At 38.2% G+C, this 14,052-nt stretch overlaps 1 protein-coding gene across 1 annotated transcript in view; it reads right to left on the bottom strand.

Moving 5' to 3' along the window:
• Window positions 1–209: 209 nt before the first annotated feature.
• The window catches only part of LOC126335975 (sodium channel protein Nach-like), a 212,351-nt gene continuing 198,508 nt past the window's right edge, over window positions 210–14,052 (bottom strand). Inside the window, exons 11-12 of the mRNA XM_049999452.1 lie at window positions 9,458–9,564; window positions 210–448 (exon numbers count right to left, since the gene is read on the bottom strand). Of these exons, the coding sequence (XP_049855409.1) occupies window positions 210–448; window positions 9,458–9,564 (346 nt within the window). The remainder of the gene's footprint in view (window positions 449–9,457; window positions 9,565–14,052) is intronic.

Raw genomic sequence — 14,052 nt, forward strand, 5'->3', positions numbered from 1 at the left:
TTAATCAGATTTTTATTTCTTCTGTATATTTTTGTATCACAGATGCAGGTACAATAATTATCACACTCAGTACTGAATTAAAAATCACAGTATACACTCTTCTCTCTCTCTCACTCTCTCTCTCTCTCTCTCTCTCACTCTCACTCTCACTCTCACTCTCTTAGTCACCACAGATGTTACACAAAAATAAATTAGTGATGTGTTTCCAGTCAGAAGAAACGATGTTTCACAGTGTTGTCATTGTCCAGTGGGACTGGTAGGGTGAAGACATCTTGCTGGCCTGCCTTTGAGCTGAGATTCACCACTCTCATTTTCTTCCTGGGTCTTGGAGCAACAGTATTGAAACTCCTCATGTGTAGAAACAGCCTCAGTGTGAAGAAATACAGTAGCTCAATGACTGTCATGAAGCTGCAGCCCAGAAACAAGCTGAAGATTCCTCCAAGTGAAGCTGAAAAAAATCCATGCAGTTCATATCATAGTTATTAATTATTTCAGTTTTATGCAGATGTATCTATTATATTAAGTGTCACATACCAGAAATTCAACTGCCTCTATGTCTGTGAAAATATGAATCTCTCTTTCCCTCCCTTCAGCAATGTGATCATGCATTCATTAACCTAGCATGAGGAAATAAACTAAGGCTACTTAATATAAACAGCTTTCCTCAAAGTACCAGCTTTCCTCTAATATCATACAAACACTTTTCATTAGGTCACTGTCTTAGTCTGTTTTGGTCATATAGGCTTGGTAACCAAGTGGTAAACTGTGTGACTGGAAACCACAGACACATTGGAGGAACTAAACACAACATGACATGTTTCTGAATACATTCAACCACGCAATTTGCCTCCACCTGTCACTGACAACTTTGGCACCTCTTCCCAACAGGAGGTCTACACAACAATTCCAGGCTGTATGATTGCACCTCTGTCTACATCAACTTTGATTACAATTTGAAATAGATTGATACCTTGTGTTCCTGCCTACCCACTGCCCCCACTCCAACACAGATGGCCCCTATGATTGTCACATCCATTGATGTTCAGTCTGGCAGATAAATTGCTGGCTCATGTCAACTGCACTGATCCCTCAACATATGCTGTCACTTTGATCGAATCAAGATATCTCTGGCCACATGACCTCCACATGCCAACATCCCTGCCACTGACACTGCATCTCCATCTCTTTGGTTGTACTGCCAACATCCTGTATGGACACACCAGACACTTCCCACTGGTTCAGTGCTCATACCATGCCCTATGCAACTTTGAAAAATGGTTGCGTTGTGTCTTGCGAAGCCACCAGCCATGGCACAACCAGTTGTTCACATCAGCACCCATTGCTGCAATATTACTCTCACATTCTCTTAGGCACTCCACATTATGGGTTTGGGTGGGGGGTGGGGGTGAAGCTGGGGATGGGAGGGAGCTCTGTGGCAACATCAACTCTAATATATATTGCTGACACAAGATAAGTGGAATATCTGTGACCTGGCCACAGACTTTGATGCGTTCTTAGCTTCCAAGCAGAACAGATGTGTACCTTTTATTGTGTATATACTCATGCAATTAAGAATATTATTGTTCCACACCATGTCATACCTCCAATTATATCACACCCAAATGAACACTTGCACTACAGGTGTGAATGTCTGTATCATTAAAGAGTGCTCTCTATCAGTACTAATGGATTTAATACTAAGATAAACTGGTGTGCAAGCCTCAAGGAGAAAAGTAACTTTCGTATGATGTGTCACTGTCAAATAACTAGGACATTGTATAAAAAGAACTGCTAGAGGATAGTACTTAAGGTAACTGAAAGAAATGCACAATGAGACAAACACAAATAACACTTTTATTTAAAGATAGTAATTAACACTGAGGTCACCCTGATCCATGACAGTCCCCTGGACATTACAAAAGGAGGGATATGTTTTTCAGTAGGATGTGCAATCACCAAGGATGGCAATGCATGTTCTGCAACATGCTCCGATTCTGGCCACAATGTTGGTATGAAGTTCTTGTGGCAGGGCAGATGACCAGGCAGATGACAACTGGTGCATGTGAAAGTGCTGCAGTATGTCTCCCCAATGCATCTCACACATACTAAATGGGATTTAAGTTGGGACAACTGACAGGCAAGTCCATTTACTGAATACCCCCTTGTTCCAAGAGCTCCTCCACATGTGTTGTTCGACATGGTTGCACATTATCATTGATAAAACTGAAGTTAGGGCCTGAAAAGACATGCACAGAGAGTGAGTACCGTGTCACAATACCACTGATTGGTGAGTGTACCATGTTTTCAAAGACTTGAGGTCAGTACGCACATGATACAATGATGATCTCCCCATACCATAAGATCTGAACTACCAAAATGATCATGTTCGAAAATGAGATTTCCACTCTGCAGTGGAGTGTGTGCTGATATGAAACTTCTTGGCAGATTAAAACTGTGTGCCAGACCGAGACTCGAACTCGAGACCTTCGCCTTTCGCGGGCAACTGCACTACCAACTGAGCTACCTAAGCACAACTCACGCCCCGTCCTCACAGCTCTACTTCTGCCAGTCCTTGTCTCCTACCTTCCAACCTTTACAGAAGCTCTTCTGCGAACCTTGCTGACTAGCACTCCTAAAAGTGCAGTTGCCCGCAAAAGGCAAAGGTCCCAAGTTCAAGTCTAGGTCCAGCACACAGTTTTAATCTGCCAGGAAGTTTCATGTTCGAAAATGTTTCTGGGTGCATTACATGTTCCCAACTGTTGCCATATGAGAAAAGTCCAGGATCCCTACTCAAACTGAATCTGCTGTCAACCAATAAAACCTGTAACCCTCTCCTCGATGGTCCTGTCCCTATGCCCTCAGTACCATTGCAAATAGTGCCACCAATGTGTGTGAGTCAACAGAACACAATGTACTGATCATCAAATACAGAGGCCACCCCCATGCAGTGGCCATGTCGCTGTTGACAGTGACATTGCGTGTTTTATATTTCTGTTGAATGTGGTTGCAATTGCACCCACTGTTTGACAGGGCTCCCTTCTTGCCTGTTGCACAATGTGGCAATCATGTGCTGCTTTAATTGACCTTTGTTGACCCTTACTCTCCAACAGGTAGCAGTGCCTACTGTTCAAAATGTTCTGTGCCTGTGGAAGAATGCTGTGGGCAATACCAAACTCCTGGGATATACTTGTTACACTCCCCTGATCTTCCAGTTTCCTGACGATTCTCCAATGTGTGAAGTCATCCAAATGTTTCTCTAGGCCCTATTGTAATGAATAACACCAACACAGTGCACCATAGCTGGTCACTGAGTGGCACAAACTATCATTTACTGCCCTGTCAACAGCCTCGTGTTGTGCAGCCAGCTCCATTTGGCACTACAGTCAAGTTGACCTCATGCCATGTTATGTCCAGCTTTCTGTGCATGAGTGGAAGACCTCCAGTAACATGCTCCTACACTTTCATCCATTTCAACTAAGTTGCTAACATGTTATGTTATTTTATCAATCTTGTCCTTACGTTTTGCAAAGTAGTGTAACTGATACGTAAAATCATTCCTAAGTTTTACTTAGAACACTGATGAGGATTTCTTAGCTTTGGAAACATATTAAAATTTAAAAAAAAATATATAAATTAAATTTTTAAAAGAACCCTATTGATACATAATGCATGTAGCATTAAAGACTTGCCTCTAAGCCAGTGGCGAACACATGTGGGGGATGCGCGGGGCGTGCGCCCGCCCCTTGCAGGACCGCCCGCATTGCCAACCGCACCGTCCCCACCAGTCAGTCAACTTGACTAAATCGAATTATCGAGTAGTTGTACTTTCCTATGTAGCACGTGCATTCGCATAATCGTATATTATATGTTTCTGTCTGGTGCATGGATAGCTATCACATACCTACAAGAAAAGTCGCGGCCATTCTATTGATCTCAAAACATTATTCTGTCTGGCATTTGTTTGAGAAAAGTTGCAATTATTCTACTGTTTTCTTGTACAGAGAACCTTCGATACATAGAGTTATAAATACGGACTATTCACCGAATTGGAAGCTAGTTTATATTCAGATGCAGAAATATTAAGACTGAAAATGAATAAGTAAAAAGTCCTAGTTGTAGCAAGTGCAAGTGTGAAGCTTAGTCAAGAGTGAGAGTGGTCGGCTGATGGTGAAGTATTAATAATAGTAATTCACAGTAATTCCTCAGTAAAAATATTCATTATTTTTTATCACGGTAAAAGTAAAAGTAGCTCAAGATATCTTTAGTGCCCCCTCCTTGAGGTTTTTCTGTACCCACCACTGCTCTAAGTGGATTAAAAATAATTAATACATGAAACATTCTAAGGCATTATACACAAGATGTTGATAAGGACTTCCTCGCTCTACAAACATATTTTTCATATTTTTGTTATGGGAAAAACCTCAATAACCTTTAAAACTTTAAAAAATGTGTCTTCTTTTCTTGCCTTTGGATGACTGTAGAAGGAGCCGTGTAAGCACCAGGCTGAAAGCAACAGCACATTTAAGTTCCCTTCGTTGTGTCAAATTTGCCACCGTCAGAGTGTTGCAGGCTGCTGCTGCTAAGTTTGGTAACGTCCTATCTCAAATCTAGTAAGGCTAAAACATGTATTTACAAAGTTCATAATAATTCCTATGTGTAAAACCACTTTGTTCATTCAGCAGTTTTTCTGGGGTTTTTATTTGGTGGTTGTAAATCTCCAGTTTTTCAAGCACTTTCAGATAAAAACTTTTTGTAGCTCTATGTATTATCTACAGTAGCTAATTTACTGTGCTAAATTCATGTGCTGTCTGAAATTTAATGTGTCTTCCTTGTGGTAAGTAGCAATCTATCATTTCCTACATTGTTAAATTAATGTTTGCTATTTTCACATACACTCCACTGTGTCTGATTACTGTGCTTACAATGTTCCATGTACTGGATCTCAAAGTTTCGTCCAGAGTGGCCTATATAATATTTATCACATTTTGCACATTTAATATTGTACATCACAGAGTTATTGTATAAATTCTTTTTTGACATGATGGATTTATAACTTAAAGTGTGCACCATATGCCCTTCACTTTGGTCTGTCACAGCAATGCAACTTGTGTCCTACATCCATTTGCTATTGCTACTTCTTTAACAACTAGTTATCTTTGTAATTCATCTACAGTCTGAGGTCTCTGTTGTGTACTGCATAAAGAAATGCTTCTTATGTTGGGATGAGTGGAATGAGATCTCTCCTTTAATACTACCTTAGCAAGTATCTGTTCTGACAATTCTGAAAGCATGGCTTCCTCTCTCTTTTTATTTACGGTCAAATTTAAAATTGTCTAATTCATTTTAATCCATAATATGAATCGTGTTTTCAGATGCTGCTCATTTAATAGTTCTGTTATATTCATTAATTTTCTTCCCTTTAAACAACAAAATGAAGTCATCAACATACTGTCTGAAACAAATCATCTTCTCTTTCATTTCTGGAAAAGAGCTATAAATGTTTTATCTCTATGTTACTCACAAAAACTTCAGCCACAATACCTGATAATTAATTTTCCATGGCTAAACTTTCGTGTTCTATTAAAAACCTGTTGTTAAAGATAAAAAAATAAAAGCCAATATGAACTCTAGCAAGTTCAAATGTTCAAAAATTTCACCCGCCCTCTGACGTGTTTCGTATCAGATTATTCCTATTAATTTCCACAGTTTCTGTGATAGGTGTCTTAGTGTAGGTGTTCATGCCGTCTAATAGTGTCCTCTGGAATTGTTTTGTCTTTCACTTAATTCACAAAACAAACAGTCTTTTTGGCATTATAAGCCTGTTGGAACTTGTAAACTGACATTATAAATCTGTTGGAACTTGTAAACTGACTTCAAATTATCTTATAAAAGTTGCAGAAAACATTTATCAAAGAATGTGTAACAGTGAGTTCATCTTGCATTTCCATGTTCCTCAGAAGGGCATTTGTGCGCAAAGTGATACTTTTGCTAATAAACTCAAACATTCAACAGATAAGCAAGAAAAGGCACAGTTTCAATAAGACCACAAATTGCACCTACGTAAGGTTGAAAAGCCTGAGAGTTCATGAAAGTGGATGCTAAAAAATCAGTTTATGGTAGCTCTTACTATGCCTTTTCTTTCATTTAGAAAAGTCTCTATCCTTTCTTAGAACGAAATGTCAAGTAGCTTATTACAAACATAATTTATGTGTTTACAATTTAGGTTTCCATCAACTGTCATCAGATTTAGTTTTCACGTACAGCTGGGATGAAGTGACTGGATTGCAAGTTTCCCAAGAAATTGGTGTCTGTTTGGCCAAACACTTTGAAACAAGAGTGCCAGCCACAAAACATGTTGTAACGTACAGTGATACTTCTACAGAACAGAACAGGAACTGGATGCTATGACAGTTATGAAACTAGTTTTAAGTGAAAAGAATAATACTGAAATCAAAGATCAAAAGTTCATGAAAAGTAGTCATTCCTATATCACCAGTGGTGGTGACTTTGCCTCAATAGAAAAGTGCAACAAAACACAACAGACATTTTATTTTGGTGATTGATGTGATACTATTGCCAAGTCAAGAAAAAAGTCCCTTTTATGGCACTGTAATCACAAACAATGATTTCTTGTCTGAGGAAAATTTGGTGAATTCAATTACAAAAAGGAAGATTGACACTGCAAAACACCCAGTGTCATGGCTAAAGATGCAGTTGATTCAGTAACAAAAGAGTGCTCCATTCAGTCTTTTTCAAGAAAACTGTTTCACCAGACATGTGATTTCGCAAGTTTGACATCAAGCCGGAATCTATAAAAAGAACACAGTTTCTCTAACATATCTTCACAAAAGCTGTACACAGAACCATGGGCTATTTTATAAGTGAAGAATAAGGAGATGGAAGAGCTCCTACACAGAACCATGGGCTATTTTATAAGAGAAGAATAAGGAGATGGAAGAACTTGATGATACATGTGCTATGAGCTAAGTTGTGTACAAAATATCTGTTTTCTGGTCAGAAGTGTAACTGTTTATCAGCCATTGCCTGTTCCAGTATACAACAGACACCCAGAAACTTTGTGAGAATGTGGAACGACTGCACGCACCATTGCAATACATGCACTGAGACTCATGGTCATTGCTTCGAGCTACATTGTTGTTATGCTGTGTAAGCCGTGTATGTCCAAAACACAAAAAAGAAGCATTTCTGACCACTGGTTCTCTATCTCAATATAAGTGGTTGTAAAACCAATATCACCTGTTTCAGTTTGATCCAAAAGGTTTGAGAGTGTATAATTACAATTACCCATTTAAACAGCTCATGGTGGATAAATAATTATTATATCTCAGCTGTTAGCCTCAGAAAATAAATCCATGTGACAACAGTAAGTGAAATTTGCAGGAAAAAAAATTATTTTTATCTACTATCCACCACAATGAAACACACTTTAAATGAAAAGCATACTGATCTGAACATCTTGATTAGTTTGTCTTAAATGGAAAATTCGCCTGAGAAAAAATAAAGTTAGAAAGAAAGAGAATGTTGGCCAGTACCTAGCTTCAGGGACTGCAATTCCAAGTACTAAAGATAGGCAAATATGAAAGTACGAAATATTATCCTAGCTTTTCTAACCGTTAGTTCCTTCATCATGGAGGGAAGAGGGATATATTGGGGAAAATTAGAAAGGAGGAGAGATCAATCAGAGAGACATACCTGTCATGAGGACAAGTGGAGGCAGAAGTGATCACAGTAAATAGCAGCTTGGTAATTTTTCTTGTTTAGTTTTACTAGACTGAGCATATCAGATTATGTATTACTTTCTCTGTTGAGGATTTTCAACAGAAACCAAACTGAGCAGTTATTGTCAGAAAAGTGGTTCCATACTTTGTAGTAGTGTAGCTGCTGAAAAATGTTTGAGAACACAAGAGAGAGGGAAATGGTCTATAGTTACATGCCACTTATTTATCTTCATTTTTTAAAATAGGCCATTACTATTACATATTTCAGTATCTCGGTAACCAAAATTTGTGTGATTATGATGGCAAGTGAAGAGGGGGGGGGGGGGGGGGGGGGGGGGGGGGAGGGGGGGGGGGAGCGTGGTCAGGAATAGGTGCACTGTGAAGTTAGTATATCAATCAGCAAATCAGCAAGAGAAGAAATTTTGGAGCACACCTCTGGGTAGATTTTGGTATTTCAAGAAATCAGTTTTCTATTTGATTTCTAGATTTTTTCTTGCCTCTTTTTGTCTATTAGGTTCTGAGATGATTCACCAAAGTCTAAATTTCTATTACTTGTTTTTATCATCCTAACCACTGACGAATCACTGGTGGGATAGGCTGGGGACTGTCCTAGTAATTTTTTGGATTTTCTTGTTGGCTTGCATTTGAACCTAGCTGCCATATATTGGGCATATTTACACTGATCAGCCAAAACGTATGACCACTGCCCACTGCGACATTGGATGGTGTCTGGTGGCATTGCGGGCATGTCACATGATAACACAAGTATGTAAGTGGAGCAGGCACGGATGGGGGATCACCCTAGCAAAGATATGGGCTACAAATGGGGAAATACACTGAAATGAGCAATTTAAACAAAGGGCATTTTAATACTACACAGAGCCTGTGAACAAGTATCACAAAAATGTCGAAGCTGGTCGACTTGTTGACCCAATGATATCTTCAATTACGGCTGCAGTGATCTTCAATTATGGCTGCAGTGGGCATAGGGGACCATTCGGATTTAACTGTTGATCAATGGAAACATGGCAGCTCTTCAGGAGAATCACATTTTTGCTATACTAGGTCGATGGTCGTCTCCACAAATGGGGTGAACAACAGCTCAAAACATTCAGTGCACCATGGATGCATGCTGGTGGGAGCAGTATTATGCTTTGGGAGACATTCTCCTGCAGTTGCGTGGGACCCATGGTAATGATGGAAGACATACTGACAGCTGCAAACCATCATGCTTCATGTCAGCTTTCAGCAGTAATTGTCCTTGTCTTGGAGCCAGAACCAAGCTACACTGGATTGAGGAACATTACAGTGAACTAACACTGATGTCTTGGTGACCAAATTTGCTTGACATAAAACCTATGGAACCCACCTGGTCCACTATCATGTGTCACCACCGTGTCATGAGTCTGTGGCCCATTATTTACACAAATTACATGACTTGTGCATAATGATTTAGTGCCACATACCTCCATTTACACAAATTACATGTCCTGTGCATAATGATTTAGTGCCACATACCTCCACAAACCTACCAATAAACTGTCAGATCCCTGATATGCAAACTGTCAGATCTCTGATATGTAGAATTAGTGATGTATTTCGTTCCAAAAACAGACAAACAAGGTGTTAAGCAGATGATCATAATGTTTATCTCATCAGTGTGTGTCAAATATGCAGATAAGAAGCATACATGTATTATTTAATATTGAGGAACTTACAAAGCAAATCATTCCAGGAACTTATGATGTCTCGTCTGGTCCGAGTTGACACATGACTGCCAAAGTAAAAGTGGAACAATATCCTCCCTGTAACATTTTTGCCAGAACTGCAAAACACAAAGAAACTTTATTTAGATATTTAACAAATATTAAAATGTTAATGACTTCATAAGTGCTTTAAACATAAAAATCAGACCTGTTATACTTAATTCGAAGTAGAAGCCAGATATAAATAATAGTACTACTTATGGCAAAATAAGTTTGTCTATTACCATCTGGGCTAGCAGACACATTCATTGAAAATATAGTTTATATATTTCTCATATCAAAGATATCATTGTAATTGTAGAAGATAATTACAGTAATTAGAAGCATAAAATATATTATATTAATAATGAACCAACTAAACTGCAACTAGTACTATAATTGTTGATCAAGTGTAATGATATTTACAGAAATTGTGGATATAATTAGTATATGTTGACTGCATATGTTTCTTGAAAAAAATTAATCATCCTTGCTACAAAATGATGGACAGTTCTTGTAATTCATTGCATAAGGTACAGTACATGTTGCAGAACTGGTCTCAAGAATGTGTCACATTATGACAAAGCTGATTCAGTACTTTCCGTGTGATCCATTTCCATTTTGAGCTGGGATGCAGATTGTCAGATGGTTAAATTGTAGTTATAGCAGTGAACTTTAAAAAATAGAAATCATGAAAACAAGCAATAACTCCATTAACGTAATCAGATGTATTTTGTAAGCAAGTAGTGTTATATGAAGCATAAGGTGAATAAATATTTTTAAAGTTTATTTCCTGTGTTATCACTTTGATGAGTATTCATCAGCAGCATTTTTGCTGATTACTTTTAATTAATAATTGACAGGAATTTCCTAAGATCTCTGAGGTCGAAATGTGTATTTTTGAGTCTTGCTCCCTCTTTCACCCACAATCATGACCAAAGGCCATCAATAACTGTTTAATACAGAATTGAGAGAGTTTACAATATAATAAGTATTCAGCAACATGAGCTACAGTATGATACAATAACATAGGGTAAACTTTGTTCCTCTGAGTCAAAAATATAACTTTGAAACACCAATTAACGTCACTTCCTAAATGACTGTTCGTATTGCAACTTTGAAAATATCAAATAAAATACCAGAATGTTATTGTGTCACTGTGGAACTGTCATCAGCTGAAGGTCCATCCTCAGTCAGTAACCATTGTTTCCTGCCTCAGACAATGGCTTGTGACCCCTGTTTATAACATTTTAGCCCGCTGTGATGTCAGACTTGTCACTTTTCCCAATTTGTACAATCTTGATATTTTTGAAATTAATTTTTTGGCTGTGAATTCCTAGACATCAACTGTATTAGGTATGGCTCTAGAACACAGTAGTGAGATATGAAAATTTGTGCCAGACTGGGACCCAAACCTGGATTTCCTGCTTATTGCAAGTGCTGGCCTTAACCGCTCCTACTATTCCTGCTCACTCCTTGAACTGACCCAAATTTCCGTATGTCTCACTGTCGACATCCTCATATCAAGTACACTAAATTCATCACATAATAATCAAAACATTAATTAGATACCCACAACAGGTACCTTCTGGTGCAAATTTTCATACATCACTATTAGGTAGTAGATCTATATAGGTAATAGATCTACATAATACAGCTGATGTAAAGAAATTCACAGTCAGCAAATTAATTTTGAAAATATTTCGCACAGCTGTAGATCGTCAACAGTGTCTGTTCTTACAGACATGTATGAACTTTGGTATTATTATGCTACACACTGGTTCCTCCCTTGCCAACTGCCTAGTAACAATGCTGGAAATAATTTTGTGAATATGCTACCTCCTGCAAAAAGTATTTTTCTGGATGAATTACTTTTGCTTCTCCCACCCTTCAGGGCTTGAGGCAAGTCCAATCACCTCTTGGTAAAGGGTGTGTGCTCCCAAAAACTGTGCCTTACTTTTTTTACAGCAATTTTTCTAAACCAAAACTCCAGAATCCTCCAAATATTTCACTCTGGGTGACTTGCATTTTCACCAGATTTTCAGCAGCCTGTTTCACCGCCTGCAGAGTGGAAACAAAAAATGTCTGCATTTCATCACACTGGTGGGGGTGACAACAATTTAGTACAGGCATGTCCCACATGGAGTGCTTTCATCTCCTTTGAATAGGGAAGTCAACAGTCAAATGTTTGTCATGCTGTGTTACGTGTGCTGTAGTGTGTGGAACATGCTTCAAATTTTTTCCTTTCTGTTTTGAGCCTGTCGAAGATTTATAGAAGACAAAGGTGTTACAAGGTTATTATGTCTACGCGTTATTTTGGTAAATGTTTTTTTTATTATATTGTTAGCTACTTTTTTTCAAATCTGGTTGTTGTCATTTAACACCATTGTGATGACATGCGTTCATGTTGCATGGACATTTTCGTTTTTGTAGGTAATACTTTTGATGTTCATTTGAAATAATTTTGAAAGCTAACCATTCTTAACACATTTAATGGATATTCCAATTATTTTCACACATCACATAATTCATTTCAGAAAAAAATTTAATTTTTCAGACTCTGTAATGACAGTGAGCTTTCAGAGCTCTCAGATAGTGATGATTCTGGACCTGAAACTATTGGAGATACAAGGAATGAAGAAGCACAATGGGTGTGCCAGATCTCACAACATGAAAGAGACGCTCTAGAACCTGAAAAAGAAGTTCTACAAGCAGAAAATGAACAGTCGTGAGGTAACTTCAAATGGAAAAAAATGCCTTTCACATGCCTTGTCACTACTTTCAGTGGTCCGATGAAGAAGTAAGAAGTCCTGTTGAATATTTTTCAGAATACTCACCAATGATTTTCTGGAATTGCTTTTGGAACAAACAAATTTACGTTCATTGCAGAAAAATAGAGTGCCAGTGAGATGTACCAGCTCTGAAATACGAAAACTGACTGGAGTACATATTTTGATGGATACATTAGGATTTCCCAGATTTTGTATGTTTTGGGAGCCTCACACCAGAATACCTTTGATTTTACACACATTTTCTGTAAATAGAATATTCAGACAGAGGAATCATCTTCATTTATCAACAATATGGAAGGTGGCTCTCTGGAAGACAAACTGCCTTGATCCATAGCCGTGAGAAGAGTGTGAGTTGGGTTTCACACGATCTATGTTTTCGGAATCCATGCTGCTTGGCAAGGAGGAAGTCATTCCTGATGTTTGAGGTCAGAATATGTTTTAAGATTTTACAACAAATTGTTGTCAGGGATCAAATGGTGTTGCTCTTAACACTGGAGATACAGTTCAGATACAAAAGGTGAGACCACTGCGAAATATAATCAGGAAAACATGTCTCAGTCTGAAACAAGAAGAAAGGCAAAGTATTGACCAGCAAATGATCCCTTTCAGAGGAAGGACTGGAATGAAGCAATTTGTTCATGGTAAACTGAACTTGTTGGTCTAAAAAAATTTGTTCCTTGTGAAGTTTCCAGAATTGTACATGATTTTGAAATATATCTAGGCACAAGTATGGGAATTTGAAATGAACACTAGCACCTGGGCCTTGGTGGTTTTGTTGCGATGCCACTGAGTGGAACACATTCCACAAGGCTGTGGGTGCACACTATATTTCAATAATTATTTTACATCTCTGTCACTGGTTCATGAATTGTTGAAAAAGAAAACCATTTACACTGGGACCATCAGAGCTAGCCATTTACAAAAATGCCCACTGAAATCTGAGTCTGAGATGAAGAAGGAAGGAAGAGGATCTGTCAATGTTTGTGTGACCACAGAAGAAGATCTCTGTGTCGTTCACTGGCTCGATAATAGTGCAGTCAGCCTCACTTCCTCATACATGGGTGCAGACATTATTAATACAGTAAAGAGGTTGAGTGCAGCACAGACGCAACATCTGGAGGTCACAAGACCAGCCACCGTAAAGGATTACTGTGCATTTATGGGTGGCATTGACAAAATTGATTTTTTGATCTCTCCGTACAGAATACAGAAGTCAGAAGTCAACTGAAGACTAAATCTGAATAAGTGTCCATGATCATTTTTTACACTTTTTGATTACACTTTCCCATCAAGATCTCAGTTTTAATTTAATTAGTAACTAAGTTTGGCTATGGCTGTCATTAGATTCTATTAAAATATAAATGGACTGGTCCAAGTGGCTGGAGATGACAGTCATGTGTGAGTGAGGTGTGAATAAATGTATGTGTCTTTCTTTCTGTGGTGAAGGCTGTGACCAAAAGCTAATGTGTAAGTGTCTTTTTAGGTGTGTCTGTCTGCAACTTGACATGTCATTTTTATATTAAGCAGTAGTCTTTCTTTTTCATTACATTGTTGATATTCCAACCTGGAGTTTCCATTGTTTGAATATTTATGTAATATAGATTTACAGAAAGTATGAAATGGCAAACCAAGAATGGGTACAAGAGAAATGCAGAGTTGTAAAAGCTTGTATGACAGTAGGAAAGATAGAGGTTCTCTACAGGAAAAGGTGTAGAGTAGATGTATGAATATCAAGAGTTAAAATAGCAAGTCAATACTAAGCAAATAAGAGCAGAC

The sequence above is a fragment of the Schistocerca gregaria genome, chromosome 2, assembly GCF_023897955.1.
Source record: "Schistocerca gregaria isolate iqSchGreg1 chromosome 2, iqSchGreg1.2, whole genome shotgun sequence".
Taxonomy (NCBI): domain Eukaryota; kingdom Metazoa; phylum Arthropoda; class Insecta; order Orthoptera; family Acrididae; genus Schistocerca; species Schistocerca gregaria.